At 38.1% G+C, this 24,219-nt stretch overlaps 1 protein-coding gene across 1 annotated transcript in view; it reads left to right on the top strand.

Annotated features, from left to right (window-relative positions):
* Window positions 1–24,219, top strand: part of GOLGB1 (golgin B1) — a 100,100-nt gene that overhangs the window by 11,958 nt on the left and 63,923 nt on the right. The window contains exons 2-4 of the mRNA XM_044919752.1: window positions 14,651–14,745; window positions 15,557–15,709; window positions 15,921–16,073. Coding sequence (XP_044775687.1) covers window positions 14,653–14,745; window positions 15,557–15,709; window positions 15,921–16,073 — 399 coding nt within the window. The 5' untranslated portion in view covers window positions 14,651–14,652. The remainder of the gene's footprint in view (window positions 1–14,650; window positions 14,746–15,556; window positions 15,710–15,920; window positions 16,074–24,219) is intronic.

The following is a 24,219-nucleotide window of genomic DNA, read 5'->3' as shown; positions in this document are numbered from 1 at the left end:
GTCTCTCATGGTTCATCTCCCCCTCTGATTCCCGCCCCCCCTCCTTTTTCCCTTCTTTCTCCTAATGTCCTCCATGCTATTCCTTATGTTCCACAAATAAGTGAAACCATATGATAATTGACTTTCTCTGCTTGACTTATTTCACTTAGCATAATCTCCTCCAGTCCCATCCATGTTGAAGTAAAAGTTGGGTATTCATCCTTTCTGATGGCTGAGTAATATTCTATTGTATATATGGACCACATCTTCTTTATCCATTCATCTGTTGAAGGGCATCTGGGCTCTTTCTACAGTTTGGCTATTGTGGACATTGTTGCTATGAACATTGGGGTGCGCATACGGCCCTTCTTTTCACTACATCTGTGTCTTTGGGGTAAATACCCAGGAGTGCAATTGCTGGGTCATAGGGTAGCTCTATTTTTAAATTTTTGAGGCACCTCCACACTGTTGTCCAAAGTGGCTGTACCAACTTTCATTCCCACCAACACTGTAAGAGGGTTCCCCTTTCTCCACAACCTCTCCAACATTTGTTGTTTCTTTCCCTGTCCATTTTTGCCATTCTAACTGGTGTAAGGTGATATCTCAATGTGGTTTTGATTTGAATTTCCCTGATGGCTAATGATGATGAACATTTTTTCATGTGTCTGTTAGCCATTTGTATGTCTTCTTCGGAGAAGTGTCTGTTCATGTCTTCTGCCTATTTTTTGACTTGATTATTTGTTTTTTTGGGTGCTGAGTTTGAGAATTTCTTTATAGATCTTGGATGCCAGCCCTTTGTCTATAGTGACATTTGCAGATATCTTCTCCCGTTCTGTAGGTGCCTCTTTGTTGACTGTTTCCTTTGCTGTGTAGAATCTTTTTATCTTGATGAAATCCCAAAAGTTCATTTTTGCTTTTGTTTCACTAGGCTTTGGAGAGGTATCTTTTTTTTTTTTTTTTAAAGATTTTATTTATTTGACATAGAGAGAGACAGTGAGAGAGGGAACACAAGCAGGGGGAGTGGGAGAGGGAGAAGCAGGCTTCCCGCTGAGCAGGGAGCCCGATGCGGGGCTCAATCCCAGGACCCTGGGATCATGACCTGAGCCGAAGGCAGACGCTTAACGACTGAGCCATCCAGGCGCCCCTTTGGAGAGGTATCTTGAAAGAAGTTGCTGTGGCCAATGTCAGGGACGTTACTGCCTATGTTCTCCTCTAGGATTTTGATGGATTCCTGTCTCACATTGAGGTCTTTCATCCATTTTGAGTTTATCGTTGGGTATGGTGTTAGAGAATGGTTGAGTTTCATTCTTCTGCATGTGGCTGTCCAATTTTCCCAGCACCATTTATTGAAGAGACTGTCTTTTTTCCATTGCATATTTTTTCCTGTTTTGTCAAAGATTATTTGACCATAAAATTGAGGGTCTATATCTGGGCTCTTTATTTTGTTCCATTGGTCTATATGTCTGTTTTTGTGTCAATACCATGCTGTCTTGGTGATTACTGCTTTGTAATATAGCTTGAAATCGGGCAACGTGATGCCCCCAGCTTTGTTTTTCTTTTTCAACATTTCCTTGGCAATTTGGAGTCTTTTCTGATTCCATACAAATTTTAGGATTGTTTGTTCCAGCCCTTCGAAAAATGTCATTGGAATTTTGATCAGGATGGCGTTGAAAGTATAGATTGCTCTAGGTAGCATAGACATTTTAACAATGTTTATTCTTCCAATCCATGAGCATGGAATGTTTTTCCATCTTTTTGTGTCTTCTTCCATTTCTTTCATGAGTGTTCTGTAGTTCCTAGAGTATAGATCCTTTACCTCTTTGGTTAGGTTTATTCCGAGGTATCTTATGGTTTTTGGTGCTATTGTAAATGGAATCGTTTCTCTAATTTCTCTTTCTACAGTTGCATTGTTAGTGTATAAGAAAGCAACTGATTTCTGTGCATTGGTTTTGTATCCTGCCACATTACTGAATTGCTGTATGAGATCTAGTAATTTGGGGGTGGAGTCTTTTGGATTTTCCACATAAAGTATCATGTCATCTGCGAAGAGAGAGTTTGACTTCTTCTTTGCAAATTTGAATAGCTTTTACTTCTTTTTGTTGTCTGATTGCTGTTGCTAGGACTTCTGGTACTATGTTGAACAATAGTGGCAAGAATGGGCATCGTTGTTGTGTTCCTGATCTTAAGGGAAATGCTCTCATCTTTTCCCCATTGAGGATGAGATTCGCTGTGGGTTTTTCATAGATGGATTTTATGAACTTGAGAAATGTTCCCTCTATCCCTATACTCTGAAGAGTTTTAATCAGGAAAGAATGCTGTATTTTGTCAAATGCTTTTTGTGCATCAATTGAGAGGACCATATGGTTCTTCTCTCTCCTCTTATTAATGTGTTCTGTCACGTTGAATGATTTACGAATATTGAACCATCCTTGCATCCTGGGGATAAATCCCACTGGGTCGTGGTGGGTGATCCTTTTAATGTATTGTTGGATCCTGTTAGTTAGGATTTTGTTGAGCATTTTTGAATCCATATTCATCAGGGATATCAGTCTGAAATTCTCCTTTTTGATGGGTCTTAGCCTGGTTTGGGGATTAAGATAATGCTGGCCTCATAAAATGAGTCTGGAAGCTTTCCTTCTCTTTCTATTTTTTGAAACAGCTTCAGTAGAATAGGTATTATTTCTTCTTTGAATGTTTGGTAGAATTCCTCAGGGAATCCATCAGGCCCTGGACTCTTGTGTTTTTGGGAGGTTTTTGATCACTGCTTCAATCTCGTTTCTGGTTACTGACCTATTCAGGTTGTCCGTTTCTTCCTGTTTCAGTCTTGGCAGTTTATAGGTTTCCAGGAAAACAGTCATTTCTTCCAGGTTGCTTAATTTATTGGCATATAGTTGTTGATAGTAATTTCTAATAACTGTTTCTATTTCCTTGGTGTTAGTCGTAATCTCTCCCCTTTCATTCGTAATTTTATTAATTTGGGTCCTTTCTCTTTTCTTTTGGATAAGTCTGGCCAGTGGTTTGCCAATCGTATTAATTCTTTCAAAGAACAGCTTCTAGTTTCATTGATCTGATCTACTGTGTTTCTGGTTTCCAATTCATTGATCTCTGCTCTGTTCTTAACTATTTCTCTTCTAATGCGTGGCTTAGGCATCGTTTGTTGCTTTTTTTCTAGTTCTTTAAGGTGTAAAGTTAATTGGTGAATTCGGAATTTTTCTATTTTTTTGAGTGAGGCTTGGATGGCTATGTATTACCCCCTTAGAATCGCTTTTGCCGTATCCAGTAGATTTTGGGCTGATGTGTTTTCGTTCTCATTGGTTTCCATGAATTGTTTAAGTTCTTCTTTGATTTCTTGGTTGACCCAAACACTCTTGAGCAGAGGGGTCTTTAGCTTCCAAGTGTTTGAATTTCTTCCAAATTTTTTCTTGTGATTGAGTTCCAGTTTTAAAGCATTGTGGTCTGAGAATATGCAGGGAATTTTCTCAGTCTTTTGGTATCGATTGAGATCTGATTTGTGACCCAGCATGTGGTCTATTCTGGAGATATTTCCATGTGCGCTCTAGAACAATGAGTATTCTGTTGTTTTAGGGTGGAATGTTCTTTATAGATCTATGAGGTCCATCTGGTCCAGTGTGTCATTCAAAGCTCTTGTTTCTTTGTTGATTTTCTGCTTAGATGATCTGTCTGTTGCTGAGAGAGGAGTACTGAGGTCTCCTACAATTAATGTATTGTTATCAATATGACTATTTTGGTTAACAGTTGGCTTATGTAGATGGCTGCTCCCATGTTGGGGGCGTAGATGTTTACAATTGTTAGAACTTCTTGTTGGATAGACTCTTTAAGAATGATATAGTGTCCTCCTGTGTCTCTAACTACAGTCTTTAGCTTAAAATCTAATTTGTCTGATATAAGAATTGCTACCCCAGCTTTCTTTTGAGGTCCGTTGGCATGGAAGATGGATCTCCATCACTTCACTTTCAGTCTGGATGTATCTTTAGGTTCAAAATGAGTCTCTTGTAGACAGCATATGGATGGTCCTGTCTTTTTATCCAGTCTGCAACCCTGTGCCGTTTTATGGGAGCGTTTAGGCCATTCACGTTGAGAGTGATTATTGAAAGATATGAATTTATTGTCATCATGTTGAAGACCTTGTTTCTATAGATTGTCTCTCTATATTTCTGTTCTATATCACTCTTGGGGTCTTTCTCCTCTTATAGGACCCCCCCCTGCCCCCTTAATATTTCTTGGAGGGCCGGCTTAGTGGTCACATATTCTTTCAGTTTCTGCCGGTCTTGGGAGCTCTGCATCTCTCCATCCATTCTAAATGACAGCCTTGCCAGATAAAGTATTCTTGGCTGCATGTTTTTCTCGTTTAGTACCCCAGGATGTCTTGCCAGCCCTTTCTGGCTTGCCAGGCCCCTGTTGATATGTCTGACGTTACTCTGATGTTCCTCCCTCTGTACCTCAGGAATCTCTTCCCCCTAACTGCCCTTAAGATGGTTTCCTTGGTTCTGAGATTTGCGAGTTTTACTATTACATGCCGGGGTGTTGTCCTGTTTTCCTTGATCCTGGGAGGGGGTCCTCTCTGCCTCTAGGACAGGAGTGTTTCATTCCCCAGATTAGGGACGTTCTCAGCCATGATTTGCTCAAATATATCTTCTAGTCCTCTCTCTCTCTCCACCCCCTCAGGGATCCCAGTAATTCTGACATTAGAACATTTCACTGTGTCACTTCTCTGATTCTATTTTGATGGATTTTGGGTTGTTTTCCCTGGCCGCCTCTTTTTCCTTCTTGTCTATTAATTGGTCTTCTAGATCACTAATTCGTTCTTCTGCCTCGCTGACCCTAGCTGTTAGATTATCTAGATAAGATTGGATCTCAATGATAGCATTTTTAAGTTCTGCCAGTTCAGCTTTCATTTCTGCCCTTAGAGACTATGTTGGCATTAATTGTTTTCTCCATTCTAGCTATTGTCTTCACAATTGCTACCCTGAATTCCATCTCCGACATCTTTGTTATATCTGAATCCATTTGTAAATCTGTGGCAGAAGTCACAGTCTCTGAGTCTCCTATTTTGGGGGTTCCTCCTCCTAGTCATTCTTTTGAGGAGTGGTTGAGGGAATGTACGGAGTTGAAATTATTGACCACAGCCCAAGCAAAATGCACCTGTTTTTTGTTTTTTTTTTTTTTGCACCTGTTTTATAGGGACCTTAGGGTTGCTGGCCTCTTGTTTTCCTAGCCTGTCTTCTGGGGGAGAGGCCTGCCACACTCTTACTCAGGCAACGCTGTTTGGGCAGAGTTGCCCTGCCCCCTGTGGCAGGTGATGGGCTCAGTGAAAACCAGTTTTGGGGGGGCTTTTGTTCTCTGGTGGCTTTCCCTGGCGGCTTTCCGAGTCTCTTCTGAGAGTCAGAGCAGAAGAGGTTGTTTCCAACCCTCTGCCTCAGAGTAGAGAGATCGCAGTCTGTTCTTCAGTGAGCTCTCCAGGCCACACTATCTCCGTTTCTGTCTGTGCTGCTGTAAACTGCAGTCCTGGGTCTGCACCCCTCAGCAGCACTCCCAGTCCTTGCCTCCAGGTTGGGGCATGTCTCTGCCCTTTGTGCTTCTAAATCCGCCAGCTGCCCCCAGTTTGCACGCGTGGCCCCGCCGCTCCAGGTTTCAGTCCAGGGGGCTGTCCTAAAGTCCTTTCCCCATTGCTACCAGTCTGCGGGTCTGTGCCCCGTCCCCGGGATGGGAGGCTTTTGCGCTCCTGTGTTATTTCACCTTCCCAGCACCAGCGCTTATGGCAGCTCCCTCCCCGTTCCGTTTCTCCTCCGATATCTGCCCACGGAATCATGGTTCCCCGCTTCATACCTCGAAACCAACCGCCTGCGATATTCTGTTTGTAGAGGTCCAGATCTATCTTCTTACATCTGAGGCTGATTTTGTGGGTGTTCAGAGTGGTCTGGTAGATATCCAGCTCAATTCTGGGGACCAGTTGGAATAGGGTCCCCTACTCCTCCGCCATCTTTTCCTCTCTCTGAGGCTTTGGAATTTTGATAGGATTGCATTGAATCTGTAGATTACTTTGAGTGGTATGGACTTTTAATAATGTTCTTCAAGTCTGTGAACATGGATATCTTTCCATTTGTATGTTTTTTCTGAATTCCTTTTATCAATGTGTTACAATTTTCAGTGTAGAGATCTTTTACCTCCTTAGTTAAATTTATTCCTAAGTACTTTATTTTTTGAAATGCTGTTATAAGTGGGATTATTTTCTTAATTTGGGAGGGATAGTTTGTTGTTAGTATATAGAAACAATAATTTTTTTAAGAGTTTTTTTATTTATTTGACAGAGAGAGACACAGCAAGAGAGGGAGCACAAGCAGGGGGAGTGCAAGAGGGAGAAGCAGGCTTCCCGCCGAGCAGGGAGCCCGATGTGGGGCTTGATCCCAGGACCCTGGGATCATGACCTGAGCCGAAGGCAGACGCTTAATGACTGAGCCACCCAGGCGCCCCAGAAACAATAATTTTTGTATATTGATTTTATGTCCTGCAACTTTATTGAATTCATTTTTTAGTTGTAGTAATTTTTAAAGAAGATTTATTTATTTGAGAGAAAGAGAGAGAGAAAAGGGATAAGCAAGGGGAGGGGCAGAGGGAGAGTCCATGCTGAGCGCAGAGCCTGACGCGGGCCTTGATACCACACCCCTGAGAACATGACGTGAGCTGAAATCAAGAGTTGGACACTCATCCAACTGAGCCATCCAGATACCCCTAGTTGTAATAATTTTTTTGGTGGAGTCTTTAGGGTTTCCTATATGTAAGATCATGTTTTCTGCAAACAGAGACAATTCTACTTCTTTTCGATTTGGATGCCTTTTATTTCGTTTCCTTGCCTAATTGATCTGGCTAGGACTTCTAGTACTACATTGAATAGAAGTGGTAAGAATGGGCATCCTTATATCTGATTTTAGAGGAAAAGCTTTTAGCTTTTTTGCCATTGAATATGATGTTAATTTTGGTCTTGTTGTATATGGTGTTGATTGTATTGAGGTACATTCCTTCTGTACCTAATTGGTTGACAGTTTTTATCATGCAAGGATGTTGAATTTTTAAAATGCTTTTTCTCCATCTGTTGAGATGATCATGTGACATTTATCCTTCATTCTCTTAATGTAGTGCGTCACATTTATTGATTTTTGGATGTTGAACCATCCTTGCATCTTAGGAATGCGTCCTACTTGACATGGTGTATGATTCTTTTCATGTGATGTTGAATTGGGTATGCTAGTATTTTGTTGAGGATTTTTGGATCTATTTTACCAGGGATACTGGCCTATAATTTTATTGTAGTGTCCTTCTCTGGATTCAGTATTCAGGTGATGCTGTCCTCATAAAATGACTTTGAAAGTGTTTCCTCTTCTTCAGTTTTTTTTTAGAATAGTTTTGAGAAGGATTGGCATTAATTCTTCTTTAAACATTTTTTAGAATTCACTTTAGTGAAGCCATCAAGTTCTGGGTGATATATGGAATTGTTGAATCACCATATTGTACACCTGAAACTAATGCAACACTGTATGATTGTTAACTGGAATTAAATTTTTTTACATCCCCAAAAAAGAAAAGAACATAAAAGAAGAAATAAAATTACTATTAATATGCAAAAAAAAAAAAAACCCACCAAGAAGTAAACTGGAAAATTCACAAATATGTGGAAATTAAGCAACATGCTCCTGAACCAATGAGTCAAAGAAAAAAACCAAAAAAGAAATAAAAAATTATATTGAGACAAATGAAAATATGACATATCTATGGAAAGTTAATGAGATGCAGCAAAAGCAGTTTTAAGAGGAAAGTTTATGGAGATAGACTCCTACATTAAGAAAAACAAAAGATCTTAAATAAACAACCTGTCTTGACACCTCAAGTAACCAGGAAAAGAACAAACTAAGGTGAAAGCAGAAGGAAGGAAATAACAAATATCAGAGCAGAAATAAAGGAGATGGAGATTAGAAAAATAATAGAAAAGACAAATAAAACTTTTTCAACAAAACTGGTTTTTGAAAAGATAAAATTGACAAACCTTTAGCTAGACTAAGAAAAGAGAGAAGATTCAATGAGTAAAATTATAAATGATGAAGGAGACACTACACTTATAACGCAGAAATACAAGGAATCATAAGAGACAACCATGAATAATTATATGCAAGAAATGGATGAATTCCTAGAAACATACAACCTACTAAGACTGAATCACAAGAAACAGAACACCTGAACAAACCAATAACATAAAGAGATTGAATCAGTAACCAAAAGCCTCTCAATAAAGAAATGCCCAGAACTTGATGGCTTCACTAAGTGAATTCTAAAAAATGTTTAAAGAAGAATTAATGCCAATCCTTCCCAAACTATTCTAAAAAACTTCTCTCCCTCTCATGACAGTTTTTGACTAAAAGTCTATTTTGTCTTTTAAAAATATAGTTACCCTTGCTTTCTTTTGGTTACCATTTGCATGGGATATATTTTTCCATCCCTTCACTTTCAGCCTGTCTGTAACCTTAGGACCAAAGTGAGTCTCTTGTAGGGAGCATATAGTTGGATATTGTTTGTTTGTTTATTTATTTTAAAGATTTTCTTTATTTATCTGAGAGAGAGTGAGTGAGAGAGAGCACTAGCAGGGGCAGCAGTAGAGGGAGAGGGAGAAGCAGGCTCCCCAGTGAGCAGGGAGCCCAATGTGGGGCTTGATCCCAGGACCCTGAGATCATGACCTGAGCTGAAGGCAGACACTTAACTGAGCCACCCAGGTGCCTGGGTATTGTTTTTTAAATCAATTCAGCCACTCCATGTCTTTTGATTAGATAATTTAATACATTTAAATTTAAAGTAGTTATTGAAGGACTTCCTATTGCCATTTTGTTAATAGGTTTCTGACTATTTTGTGGTTCCTTTGTTCCTTTCTTCTCTTGCTGTCTTCCTGGGTTTTTCAACTTCTGATGTATGGCTTTTCATGTCTTATATAATGTTTAATGCCTTTTAGTCCTTTTGGTTGATTTAGTAGGTTGTAGTTCTGAGTTATTTTGAGCATGGCTCTTTGACATGCTTCCATTTTCTGTATGGATATTATTTTGCTCTTTTTCTTATAATAATTTTGTATGGAAATTGTGTTACTTTTCAGGTGCTCATTTTTATGTTAATGTTGCTGAATTTTTAGAAGGAGATTTATTTTGGGTAGCTTTTCTAACTTTGCAGAGCTCCCTCTCTTACATTGTTTTCCAGTGTTGGTTCAAAATATGGCCATTGGATTTCTGAGATTTCCAGACTCTTTTTCCACTATCTCCAGCTCATTCTTTATCTGGGTCTTCCTTTGTTCTCTGTTGACTCTGACTTGATGAATCTTGATTCTACTCTCAGTAGAGGTCCTGTTCTGAAAGAGAGCCCCGACTCTTCAGTTTTGAGTGTTCATGGGGCCCAGACTCTTTAGCCATTTCAGACCTTGCAGGTTCCTTGCACTTAGGTGCTACTGGAGTAAGGATATACCTTCCTTTTTCAGTTGCTGTTCTTTAATTGGCGCAGCACATTTTCCAGTGAATACCCACTAGCTCTTTTGTGGTTCTCTTGGTATTCTGTTTGTCGCATTCTTATAGCTTCTGTAGGGGAGCATTATTTTACCTCTATCCCCTTAAGGTTTTTAGTGGGCCTGAGAATTACATTTACATAGGACAGATTAACAGGGAAAGCATACAGATTTATTTAGTATAAATTTTAAGTGACACTAGAGCCCTCATAAAGAAATGAAGACCAAAAGAATCAGAGTAGAACACTTAAATATTGAGATGGACAGAGAGCAGTAAATTGTGATAATGATACAAGGCAAAGGGGTAGTTAATCATGGAGAAGTGACTAGGAAGATAAGGATTCACATACAAGATTTGTTTGTACAAATTCCTTTTGGCCTCAACTCCCCATTCCTGGAGATAAGAATGTTACTTTCCTCCTAATATAGGGAGGACATCTTCCACACGGGGTTTTATATCTTGTTTTCAGGAAGAAAAAGGGGAGGTCAGAGCATCCTTCTTGTACCTGCTGTTTTTCAAGTGCCTTTAGCTCAAGATAATCTTTATGCCAAAGTGGCATAGTAGGGGTGGAACATTCTGCCCACCCCCGCTTCACTTCCCTCTTCCCACATGGACAGCAACAACATGCAGATCTTGTGGCTGTTGGTGGTTTGTCTATATCCATGTTTATTTTAGAGTTTGTGGAAAACTTTGTCACATAGTTTTTGTTTTTTTGTAAAGGCTGTATATAGGTTTTTAGTTTTGTTACCTAGTTGCTTTGTCAGTTTTTATGTGGGAATTCAGGAAGATCCACAATCAGTGATGTTTCCTACTCCCATCTTCTCAGAGTCCCATCAGTTGGTTGATTTGTGTTGTGTGTGCTTGTTCCTAATGTAGTCTGAAAAATCTGAAGATAAAGTGAATCTGCTTGATAAATTAGGTTCTGCTGTGACTTTCTTTGATTAATGCAACTCTCTATGCCTAATGAAGACTCTTTAGTTTTGGTGTTCATTTCCTTCATTAATGAGTATTATAGAAAATTCAATCTCTAGAGTTGAAAAGAAAGTTTAGTCTATGTAATGGTGAGTTGTGATTTTTTTTTTTAAACTGACTATAGTTATGAATTTCACAGCTTGAATTAGTGGTTATATATGGTCCTATATACTTAAATGTGAGCCTATGTTGTCTTTCTAGTAGTTATATATACTAATACATGGCCGTATGTTGCCCTTCGAGGAGTGGTTTTCTTTTTCCTTTCCTGTTTCACACATCTTTTCTAAATGTTATATGCTAGTTAGGTTATCCAAGATAACCTGTTACAGAAACAAACTCTTCACCACCACTTTCTTAATTAAGGACCACGATTGCCCTAAACATTATTACTACTTGGAGTAGAAGAAAACTTTAGCAGAAATTGGTGTTATTCAAGTGCTTATTTTGTACAAGAGCTCTTATATTTCTCCCTACTGAGGCTTTTAAAGGCCAAATAACATTTTATCATTAAACATAAAATTTAGCATAATTACTTATGCTAGTGCTATGCACAGTACAGTTCTGTTTTGATTTTTCCTAACAAAGTATTAATAATTTCACTTTCAAAGAGTTTATGGACTAGCCATTGACACTGATCTGAATGAATAAATAAGTAAAAAATAAGGGATGTGTGAGTATGTGTATATGTGTGTGTGTATTTAGGTTGTCTTTTTCTTCTATAATGAGTTTTGTTAGCTTGTATCTTTTAAGGAATTGTCCCATTTTTTCTGTGTTAATGAATTTATGGGCATAGAGTTATTTGTAGTTTTACAATATTTTAATGTATGTTATATTTTAATGTATGTTAGATCTATAGTGATGTCTCCTTTCTAATAATTGGTATTGATAGTTTGTGTCTTCTCTTTTTTTTTCTTGGTCAGCCTGACTAGAGCTTTATCAATTTTTTTTTTTATCTTTTCAAAAAACCAATTTTTAAAAAGTTTATATTTTAATTCCACTTAGTTAACATGTAGTGTTATATTAGTTTCAGGTGTACAATATAGGGATTAAGCAATTCCTTACATCACCCAGTACTTATGACAAGTGTACTCCTTAATCCCCATCACCTAATTAACCATCACCCCCCCCCCCACCTCGCCTCTGGTACCCATCAGTTTGTTCTCTACGATTAAGAGTCTGTTTCTTTGTCTCTCTTTTTCTCCTCTTTGGTCATTTGTTTTGTTTCTTAAATTCTACATATGAGTGATATCATATGGTATTTGTCTTTCTCTGACTGACTTACTTCACTTAGCATTATACTCCCTAGCTCCATCCATGTCATTGCAAATGGCAAGATTCCATTCTTTTTTTTATGACTGAATAATATTCTATTGTATATATATACCACATCTTCTTTATCCATTTATCAGTTGATGGACACTTGGGCTGCTTTCATATCTTGGCTATTGTAAATAAACAAAGGGGTACATGAATCCCTTTGAATTAGTGTTTTTATATCCTTTGGGTAAATACCTAGTAGTATAATTGCTGGATTGTAGGGTAGTTCTATTTTTAACTTTTTGAGGAAACTCTATCCTGTTTTCCAGAGTGGCTGCATCAGTATTCCATCAACAGTGTAAGAAGGTTCCTTTTTCTCCACATCCTTGCCAACAACTGTTGTTTCTTGTGTTGTTGATTTTAACTATTCTGACAAGTGATATCTCATTATGGTTTTGATTTGCATTTTCTTTATGGTAAGTAATGATGAGCATCTTTTCATGTGTCTGTTGGCCATCTGTATGTCTTCTTTGGAGAAATGTCTCTTCATGTCTTCTGCCCATTTTTTAATCAGATTATTTGGTTTTTGGGTGTTGAATTTTGTAAGTTCTTTATATATTTTGGATACTAACCCTTTATTGGATATGTCATTTGCAAGTATCTTCTCCCATTCTGCAAGTTGCCATTTAGTTTTGCTGATGTTCGTTTGCTGTACAGAAATTTTTTATTTTGATGTAGTCCCAATTGTTTGTTTTTGCTTGTTTTCCCTTTTCTCAGGAGACGTAGCTAGAAAAAAGTTGCTACGGCCAGTGTCAAAGAGGTTACTGCCTGTGTTCTATTCTAGGATTTTTATGGTTTCAGGTCTCACATTTAAGTCTTCATTCCACTTTAAATTTATTTTTTTGTATGGTGTAAGAAGGTGGTCCAGTTCGTTTGTTTCTTTTCAAGATTTTTTTTCCTTTCGAGATTTTATTTAAATTCAAGTCAGTTAATGTATAGTGCAGTGTTAGTTTCAGGGTTAGAATTTAGTGATTCATCACTTGCATATAACATACAAGTGCCCTCCTTAATGCCCATCATCCATTTACACACACACTGTTACAGTGTGTTATTTAAAGCCATTGTTTCCTTGTTGGTTTTCTGTTTAGATAATCTGTCCATTGATGTAAGTGGGTTGTTAAAGTCCCCTGCTATTGTATTATTATGGATTAGTTCTTTTATGTTTGTTATTAATTGTTTTATGTATTTGGATGCTGCTAGGTGGGTGCATAAATATTTACAATTGTTATGTCTTCTTGTTGGATTGTCTCCTTTATTATTATATACTGTCATTCATTGTCTCTTGCTGTATATAGTCTTTGTTTTAAAGCCCACTTTGTCTGATATAACTATTTCCACTCCAGATTTCTTTTGACATCCATTTGCATGATAAATATTTCTTCATTCCCTCACTTTCAACCTGCATGTGTCCTTAGGTCTGAAGTGAGTCTCTTGTTGGCAGCATATAGATGGGTTTTATTTATTTTTTTTACCCATATCTGCACCTTGTGTCTTTTGGTTGGAGCTAAGTTTAGTCCATTTACATTCAGAATAATTGTTGACAGATATGTATTTATTGCCATTTTATTACTTGTTTTGTGGATGTTTCTGGAGCTTTTCTCTTACCCTTTCTTGTCTTTCTCTTATGGTTTGCTGATTTTCTTTAGTGATACATTTGGATTTATTTCTCTTTATTCTTTGCACATTTATTAGTGTTTTTTGATAGGTCGTTTAAGATTGAACCCATTCTCTAAGAACCAACTTTTGGTTTTACTGATTTTCTCTATTTTTCTGTTTTCTTTTTTTTTTTAAGATTTTATTTATTTATTTGAGAGAGAGACTGAGATAGAGAGAGCATGAGAGGGGGGAGGGTCAGAGGGAGAAGCAGACCCCCCGCTGAGCAGGGAGCCCGATGTGGGACTCGATCCCGGGACTCCAGGGTCATGACCTGAGCCGAAGGCAGTCGCTTAACCAACTGAGCCACCCAAGCGCCCTTTCTGTTTTCAATTTTATTAGTTTCTGCTCTAATTTTAATTTCTTTTTTGTCTGCTTATATTTGTTTTAATTAGCTCTTTTTCTGACTTCATACAGAAGCAGCATAGGTTGTGGAGGTAAATCCCTTTTCCTTCTTTTCTTTTTTTTTAAAGATTTTATTTATTTGAGAGAGAGAGAGAATGAGAGAGAGCACATGAGAGGGGGGAGGGTCAGAGGGAGAAGCAGACTCCCCGCCGAGCAGGGAGCCCGATGCGGGACTCGATCCCAGGACTCCAGGATCACGACCTGAGCCGAAGGCAGTCGCCCAACCAACTGAGCCACCCAGGCGCCCTCCTTCTTTTCTAATATGTGAACTTAATGCTGTATATTTGAACAAATATCATATTTAAATTTTAGCAAAACCACATGGTTTATCAGGAAACCCTCCTGAAAGAATGGGGTTCATGGGGCCGCATAAAAAAAATTTTGCTGCATCATGGGTTTATTTGGCAAAGTAGGAGAGAATAACATTCTGGCTGGGGAAGGAATGTTAGAAGTTCATGTTTGTAAATGAAGTTATGATGAAAGAAAAGGGATTAAAGATAACTTTAAAAATATTTTTTGCCACTAAACAATTATATATTTTATTTAGAAAATACTGGTGGTGGTAGTTGAAGTGCAGTGCAGTTGCCACTGAAAAGAACATTGTGTGACTACACTGTACATACTCAAATGTATTTTTAAAGATATCATCATGCTATTGTCTGTGTCTAATATATATCACCTGTACAGTTTATTTCACTTATAGATGATATAGTTACCAGTACAAGGGAAGCCTGTATCCATTTTACTGATTGTTATGTTTTCTTTTCTTGCAGAAATGCTGAGCCGATTGTCAGGATTAGCAAATGTGGTTTTGCATGAATTATCAGGAGATGACACTGATCAAAATATAAGGGCTTCCCTAGACCCTGTGAGTAGCTCTATTCTGAATTAAACTGATGAGACATATATTTCATGTTCTTCTGAGGGAAAGAGTTTAAGATAGAAGGTTTTGAGCAGCCTCCATTTTGCTAGGTGGAAGAGGGGATTAAGAAAAATATTGATACTTTATAAATGATCCTTCTCCTGTAAGTTTGTAGGGTATGAGCCACAGTGATGGGAATCAAGTGCTGGATGAGATTGGAAAGATCTTTTTCATTTGTCCCTTGAGCCTTGTTTAGTGGTAGATTGTTTTACCTTCTCCTCAGGTGTATATCCTGTTCCCTAGAAAGGATTGAATGGTAAGTGGCAGAACTGGGGCACCTTTCAGGTTTGAAAATATGTTTGCTATTGTAAATTTATTTACACTTCTCTTACAGTTTATATTGTATTTTTTGATAGCCACATGAGGAATCAAAAGAAGTCCTTTAGTTTTCTGAAAGACAAGCAGTATTGCCTAGTGGTTAAGAGAATTTTATTCAACTGCTGTCTTAAATTTAAATTTTGGGCTCTTCCACTTAATAGTTTGTTATCTTTGCTTCCTTTTATTTTTCTCTTTGGTAAAATTAGGATAATATCATAAGTGAGATAATGTTTTGTTTGTGAAATGCTTAACATTTCCAAAATACTCAATATATTTTAATGGCTATGATGATAAGAAATCTTTCCAACTCTGATCCAATAATAATTGAGAATGGAAATGAGATGGGCAAAAGATAAGATGAAGTTGGAATGAAGAAACTCTTTTTTGGACACTAGTATTTTTCCCCTGATGCATTGGTAACTTTTTGTCTAAATACTAGGCATTACCCCAAGAATCTGACATGGAATTTAACGATAGGACACAAGAGGATGTTCTGGAGCGCCTGGCTTATGCTGAGCAGTTGGTGGTGGAGCTAAAAGAAATCATTAGAGAGAAGGACATTCAATTGCAGCAAAAAGATGAAGTTCTACAGGTACCAGGGTTTTTCTCCTTTCTTGCCAAGCATTTGATAAAAGACGGACACAACATTCACTTAGATTTTTCTTTTCACTTAGATTATTGGAGAGTGTGATTCTTATTTTCCTAATACTGTAAGATGATGCCTCCTGAGAATTAACTTTTGTTATGTATTAGGCACGTGATGAATAAACATTTATATATTTACTGTCATTGTTCTCTGACAGGAAGAAAGAAAAGCTGCTGATAACAAAATAAAAAAACTAAAACTTCATGCTAAGGCCAAATTAACTTCTTTGAATAAACACATAGAAGAAATGAAGGCACAAGGAGGGACTGTTCTGCCTACAGAACCTCAGTCAGAGGAGCAACTCTCCAAGGTATGGTAATGGGATACACTACACATTTTCTGAGTGGAAATGCCTCCCATGATAGCAGATATTCACTAATCACAAAAATTTATGAAGCTACAGTAGTACAGCACTAAATGCTGTCCTTTCTTATCGAGCTTGAAGTCTAGCCGGGCTCTGGGTCACACACAGAATAAAAGGCCAACAGAAAATGTAGAAATGAAATGTGACCTAGACTTTCAGAGAATTAAAAAAGGCTAACAGGGTAAGTAAATACCGCAGTGAGGCATTTGGTTAGGAGAGGCACATACTTTATGGAGGGATTTCATCTTTGGTTAGAAGATTAAACTAGGTGGTGTGTAAGGTTTCTGCCAGCTCTGAATTCTTTAATTCAGTGACTTGACACAGAATATTCTGTGTCCTCATATGGCCCCATAGTAGCAGATTAGTTTCATGCATTGTAACTGAATCAACTAGATTGCCTTGGGGTCCCTGTAAGGGGTGCTTTCTAGGTTTATGACTGCCACAGCAAAATAATTTAAGGTCGGGGTTAGGAGTAAGGAAATTGGTGCCTTTTGAGAAATAGAGTATTGTCCCAATACTCATTTTCATTAATTTCCTATATGGTTAAATCCCAAATATTCACAAGCAGTCAGCCATTTAGTGAACAAGAATCTTCAGTTTTTTGGAGTTTGGTATAGAATACATGGAGGCTGGCATTATCCCATGTGCATACTGCAATTGGCCTAGACTTAACTCTGCATAAGAAATCTATTAATTTTTATTTTTTTAATTATACCTTGTTTTACTCTTTGATTTACTAGTATTCTTTTTTTTAATTTAAATTCTATTAGCCAACATATAGTACATCATTAGTTTCAGATGTAGAGTTCAATAATTCATCAGTTGCATATAACACCAGGTGCTCATCACATCATGTGCCCTCCTTAATGCTCATTCACTAGTATTCTTATCTCAGTGTTTTTAGTTCTTGGGAAATAAGGTTGTAATTGATTCTGTAGGCACAACACTGGGGTCACTGGTTAGTTTCCTAGTACCCTGATTAGTCTTTCCATTCTGGGTCTAATGCTCAGAAGAAATTACTTTCCCTGATTAATAGCTTTATTTAACTTCTCAAAGCTTATTTTAGAAAGCTTATTTTAGGAGCTTTCTCATTCTTCTCAAATAACTTGTTCATCTTGATTCTTTTCTTACTTCTTGGTTCTTCCTCTGGTAATTCTTTTTTCTTGTAGCTGTGGTACCAGCCTGTCTCTCCCCATGTTGCTTTGTTTCTTCTAACTGTCCCCCTACTATGATTTTTAAATTATATATTTTATTTTATCTTTTTTTAATTTAAATTCAATTAACCAACATATAGTACATCATTAGTTTCAGATGTACAGTTCAATAATTCATCAGTTGCATATATAACACCCAGTGCTCATCACATCACGTGCCCTCTTTAATGCCCATCACCCAGTTACCCCATCCCCCCACCCAACTCCCCTCCAGCAACCCTCAGTTTGTATCCTATAGTTAAGAGTCTTTCATGGTTTGTCTCCCTCTCTGATGACTTCCCATTCAGTTTTCCCTCCCTTCCCCTATGATCCTCTGCCTTGTTTCTCAAATTCCACATACCAGTGAGATCATATAATAATTGTCTTTCTCTGATTGACTTATTTCGCTTAGCATAATACCCTCTAGTTCCACCCACATCATTGCAAATGGCAAGATTTCATTTTTTCGATGGCTGAGTAATATTCCATTTTGTGTGTGTGTGTGTGTGTGTGTGTGTATACACATATATATATACATGCCACATCTTCTTTATCCATTCAACTTTCTATGGACATCTGGGCTCTTTCCATAGTTTGGCTATAGTGGACATTGCTGCTATAAACATTGGGGTGCAGGTGCTCCTTCAGAACACTACATTTGTATCTTTGGGGTAAATACCCCGTAGTGCAATTGCCGGGTTGTAGGGTAGCTCTATTTTCAACTTTTTGAGGAACTCCATACTGTTTTCCAGAGTGGTTGCACCAGCTTGCATTCCCACCAACAATGTAGGAGGGTTCCCCTTTCTCTGCATCCTCAACATCTGTCGTTTCCTGACTTGTTAATTTTAGATCTTGGATAATAGCCCTTTATCTGATATGTCATGTGCAATATCTTCTCCCATTCCGTCGGTTGCCTTTTAGTTTTGGTGACTGTTTCCTTTGCTGTGCAGAAGCTTTTAACTTGATTAAGTTCCAATAGTTCATTTTTGCTTTAGTTTTCCTTGCCTTTGGAGACGTGTTTAGCAAGAAGTTGCTGCAGCTGAGGTTGAAAAAGTTGCTGTCTGTGTTTTTTAGGATTTTGATGGATTCCTGTCTCACATTTAGGTCTTTCATTCATTTTGAGTTTATCTTTGTGTATGCTGTAAGAAAATGGTCCAGTTTCATTCTTCTACATGTGGCTCTCCAATTTTCCCAACACCATTTATTCAAGGGACTGTCCTTTTTCCATTGGATATTCCTTCCTGCTTTGTTGAAGATTAGTTGACGATAGAGTTGAGGGTCCATTTCTGGGTCCTCCATTCTGTTCTGTTGATCTATGTGTCTGTTTTTGTGCCAGTACTGTATTGTCTTAATGATTACAGCTTTGTAATTTAACTTGAAGTCTAGTATTGTGATACCACCAGGTTTGGTTTTCTTTTTCAACATTCCCCTGGCTATTTGGGGTCTTTTCTGGTTCCATACAAATTTTAGGATTATTTTTTCCAGCTCTGTGAAAAATGTCGATGGTATTTTGATAGGAATTGCATTGAATGTGTAGATTGCTCTGGGTAGCATAGATATTTTAACAATATTTGTTCTTCCAATCCATGAGCATGGAATGTTTTTCCATTTCTTTGTGTCTTCCTCAATTTCTGTCATAAGTGTTCTGTAGTTTTTAGAGTACAGATGCTTTACCTCTTTGGTTAAGTTTATTCCTAGGTATCTTAATGGTTTTGTGTGCAATTGTAAATGGGATTCATTCCTTAATTTCTGTTTCTTCTGTCTCATTGTTAGTGTATAGAAATGCAACTGATTTCTGTGCATTGATTTTATATTCTCCCACTTTGTTGAATTCCTGTATGAGTTCTAGCAATTTTGGGGTGTAGTCTTTTGGGTTTTCCACAGAGTATCATATCATCTGTGTAGAGTGACAGTTTGACTTCTTTGCCAATTCGGATGCCTTTATTTCTTTTTGTTGTCTGATTGCTGAGGCTAGGACTTCTAGTACCATGTTGAGCAGCAGTGGTGATAGTGAACATCCCTGCCATGTTCCTGACCTTAGGGAAAAAGCTCTCAGTTTTTCTCCATTGAGAATGATATTCACTGTGGGCTTTTCATAGATGGCTTTTATGATATTGAGGTATGTTCCCTCTATCCCTACATTGCGAAGAGTTTTCATCAAGAAAGTATGCTTTCTTGTACTTTGTCAAATGCTTTTTCTGCATCTATTGAGAGGATCATATGGTTCTTGTTCTTTTTTTTATTTATGTAGTGTATCACATTGATTTGTGGATGTTGAACCACCCTTGCAGCCCAGGACTAAATCCCACTTGGTCGTGGTGAATAATCCTTCTATGTACTGTTGGATCCTATTGTCTAGAAATTTGGTGAGAATTTTTGCATCCATGTTCAAATGGGATATTGGTCTGAAATTCTCCTTTTTGGTGGGGTTTTTGGTTTGGGGATCAAGGTAATGCTGGCCTCATAGAACGAGTTTGAAGTTTTCCTTCCATTTCTGTTTTTTGAAACAGTTTCAGAAGAATAGGTATTAGTTCTTTAAATGTTTGGTAGGATTCCCCTGGGAAGCCATCTGGCCCTGGACTCTTGTTTGTTGGGAAATTTTTATTACTGCTTCAATTTCCTTGCTTGTTATAGGTCTGTTCAGGTTTTCTATTTCTTTCTGGTTCAGTTTTGGTAGTTTATACATCTCTAGGAATGCATCCATTTCTTCCAGGTTGCCTAATTTGTTGGCATATAGTTGCACTTATAATTGTTTGTATTTCTCTGGTGTTGGTTGTGATCTCTCCTCTTTCATTCATGATTTTATTTATTTGGGTCCTTTCTCTTTTTTTAAGTCTGGCCAGGGTTTTATCAGTCTTATTAATTCTTTCAAAGAACCAGCTCCTAGTTTCGTTGATCAGTTCTACTGTTCTTCTGGTTTGTATTTCATTGATTTCTTCTCTAATCTTTATTATTTCTCTTCTCCTGCTGGGTTTAGGCTTTATTTGCTGTTCTTTCCCCAGCTCCTTTAGGTGTAAGTTTAGGTTGTGTATTTGAGACCTTTCTTGTTTCTTGAGAAAGGCTTGTATTGCTGTATACTTTCCTCTTAAGACCACCTTTGCTGCATCCCAGAGGTTTTGAATAGTTGTGTTTTCATTTTCATTTGTTTCCATGAATTTTTTTTAATTCTTCTTGAATTTTCTGGTTGACCCATTCATTCTTTAGTAGGATGCTCTTTAGCCTCCATGTATTTGAGTTCTTTCCAAATTTCTTCTTGTGATTGAGTCCAGTTTCAAAGCATTGTGGTCTGAAAATATGCAAGGAATGATCCCAGTCTTCTGCTACCGGTTGAAATCTGATTTGTGATGCAGTATGTAATCTATTCTGGAGAATGTTCCATGTGCACTCAAGAAGAATGTGTATTCTGCTGCTTTAGGATGAAATGTTCTGAATATATCTGTGAAGTCCATCTGGTCCAGTGTGTCATTCAAAGCCCTGTTTCCTTGTTGGTCTTCTGCTTAGATGATCTGTCCATTGCAGTGAGTGGGGTGTTAAAGTCCCCTACTATTATTGTATTATTGTTGATATGTTTCTTCAATTTTGTTATTAATTGGCTTATAATTGGCTACTCCCATGTTAGGGGCATAAATATTTACAATTGTTAGATCTTCTTGTTGGATAGTCCCTTTAATTATAATGAGTGTCCTTCCTCATCTATTACAGTCTTCAGTTTAAAATCTAATTTGTCTGATAATAAGGATTGCCACCCCAGCTTTCTTTTCATGTCCATTAGCATGATAAATGGTTTTCCACCCCCTCACTTTAAATCTGGAGGTGTCTTTGTGTCTAAAATGAGTCTCTTGTAGATAGCATATGGATGGATCTTGCTTTTTTATCCAATCTGATACCCTGTGTCTTTTGACTGAACTATTTACCTTTACATTCAGAGTACTTGTTGAAAGATACGAATTTAGTGCCATTGTATTACCTGTAAAGTCACTGTTTCTGTATATTGTCTCTGTTCCTTTCTGGTCTGTGTTACTTTGGGGCTCTCTCTTCGCTTAAAGGATCCCTTGTAATATTTCTTAGAGGGCTGGTTTGGTGATCACAAATTCTTTTAGTTTCCATTTGTCCTGGAAGCTTTTTATCTCTCCTATTTTGAATGACATCCTATCTGTATAAAGTATTCTTGGCTGTATAAGTATCTGTATAAAGTATTCTTCTGCTGCTATATCATTTAGCACCCTGAATATATCATGCCAGTCCTTTCTGGACTGCCAGGTCTCTGTGGATAGGTCTGCTGCCAGTCTAATGTTCTACCCCTGTAGATTATGGACCCCTTGTCCCGAAATGCTTTCAGGATTTTCTCTTTGTCTCTGAGATTTGCAAGTTTCACTATTATATGTCGGGGTGTTGACCTGTTTTTATTGATTTTGAGGGGGGTTCTCTGTGCCTCTTGGACTTGGATACCTGTTTCTTTCCCCAGATTAGGTACGTTCTCCACTATAGTTTGCTCCAATATACCTTCTGCCCCTTTCTCTCTTTCTTCTTCCTCTAGAACCCCAATAATTTTAATATTGTTTTGCTTTATGGTATTGCTGATCTCTCAAAGCCTCCCCTCATGGTCCAGTAATTGTTTATCTCACTTTTGGTTTCTTTATTCTCCATAATTTTATCTTCTCTATCACTTATTCTCTCTTCTGCCTCATTTATCCTAGCAATAAGAGCCTCCATTGTTGATTGTATCTCATCAATACAGTTTTTTATTTCAACCTGATTAGATCTTATTTCTTTTATTTTTCCAGAAAGGGATTCTCTAGTGTCTTCTATGCTTTTTTCAAGCCCAGCTGGTATCTTTATAATTGTTCTGAATTCTAGCTCTGACATCTTGCTAATATCCATATTTATAAAGCCTGTGGCAGTGATTACTTCCTCTTGTTCTTTTTTCTGGCAGTTTTTCCTTCTGGTATTTTTGTCCAGAGGAGAATAGATGAACAAGAGAACAAAAAAGAAATAAAAAATAAAAGTATCAATCATGACCTCAGCGAAATATACCCTAGGCAAATCAGAAGAGATCAGAAACCAAAAAAGAAAAAAAAAAGAGGGGGCAGAAAAAGAGAGTATAATCAAATAGGTGGACAGTACATACGGGTGATACACTTGGTCCTGGGTGTATTTTGGTCTGTTTGTTAGAAGACACTTGATCCCAAAATTGTAAATAAAGAAAAACATATACATATATACTAAAATAAAATTGACTATAGTAAAAGGAAGTAAAAAATGAAGAATATATCTGTAAAATGTAAATGTAAAAATGAAAATTAAGAAAAGATTTAAAAAGTTGATAAAATAAGCTAGTTGAAAAGGGAAAAAGAAAAAGAAAATTTTAAACTGAAAGACTAAAGAATTGTGAGGAAAAAACCTTGAGTTCTATATACTGTTTTCCCCCAGTGCAGGAGTTTTTCAGTTTCTGTGTGATTCGTAAACTTGGTTTTAGCCTGATGTTCCTGCTGGCCCTCTGGGGGAGGGGCCTTTTGCACTGATTCTCAGGTGTCTTTGCCTGGGCAGAGTTGCACCGCCCCTTGCCTTGGGGCCGGGCTCAGTGTAAGCTGCTTTGGGTTGCTTTATATGGCTTTTGTTCCTTTCAGGCTTTTCATGCTGCTTTAGAGGGTGAAAAAAAAATGGTGGCACCCCAAACTCCAGCCCCGGAGCTGAAGATCAGGGCCCCCACTCTTCAGTGTACCCTCATGGAAAAGCAGTCAATCCCTATTGTGTGTGCCAAACTGCAGACTCCTGCGGTGCACCCCTGCACAAATCCTCCCAGGGGAGGGGGGGCGGTCCCACCAGGCTAGCTGCTTTCTGGGCCCCTGCTCAGGGAGCAGTTGCCCTATCATGCATGCACCCGCTGCGCCTCCCTGGGGAAGAAGCAGGGTCTTTGCAGCGGTTTTGCAGCTTGCTGCACTCCTGCTTGGAGAGCGGTCGACCCACAGTGCCACGGTTATGTTTATGGCAACACCGAGTTGAGAGGCCACTCTGGGGCTTGCTAATTGTAGCTGGCTTCCCTGCTGCAATGCTTGGGAACTCTGCTGCACACACATACACCCATTCTTTCTGTGACCCTGGGATCCTGAGACCACACTGTCCCATCTAGGATTCTGTCACACTTTGCCACCCGAGCACCTTTCAGGCAGGGACGTCCCTCACAGGAGCAGACTTCTAAAAGTTCTGATTTTGCACTCTGCTGCTATATCACTTTCCAGTAGCTGGCTTCCTAAGGCTCCCTCCCCCTTGGTTTATCTTCCAATATATCCCAATTCACTTCTCTGCACCTCCTACCTTGCAAAAAAATAGATTTTCTATTTGTAGAATTGCAGCAATTCTTTTCTTAGATCTCAGGTTGAATTCACAGGTGTTCAGAATGATTTGATAGATATCTAGCTGAAGTCAAGAGAACAGATGAAACGAGGGTCCTCTACTCTTCTACCATCTTCCCTCCTTCTCTTAAATTATCTATTTTATACTCTGCTTTTTTTTTTAACGCCTGAGACCTTAAAGAAATCAACACTTAGAGCATCATTTCCTCCCTCTGTTAAATAAGAGGGTTGAATCAAATGATTTCTATGTTTGAGCAATGAGTCATGGGAGCTTTATACTCTTGTATACCCATCACAGAGCTACATATTCTCTCAAAAGTATAGTTGAAGAGATGAGGGTAATTCTCAGATGCTTGACCAATATTATGTAGAAGAAAGTATAAAATTATTTTGTGTAGTTCTCATAAGCAGACTTGGTTCATTTGAGGGTGGTGAATTCAGTAGGGAGGGAGAGTCTGGTTCAGTCTGAGGAAGAGCTTTTGGGAAAAAAAAAAATAGACTTGAAAGATTTGGATTTCCTCTTACTGGGTCTTGTATGATGTTTTG

Source organism: Neomonachus schauinslandi, chromosome 1, assembly GCF_002201575.2.
Source record: "Neomonachus schauinslandi chromosome 1, ASM220157v2, whole genome shotgun sequence".
In the NCBI taxonomy this organism is placed as follows: Eukaryota; Metazoa; Chordata; class Mammalia; order Carnivora; family Phocidae; genus Neomonachus; species Neomonachus schauinslandi.
The sequence above is the reverse complement of the archived record's forward strand: the minus strand, read 5'-3'. Positions and strand labels throughout refer to the sequence as shown.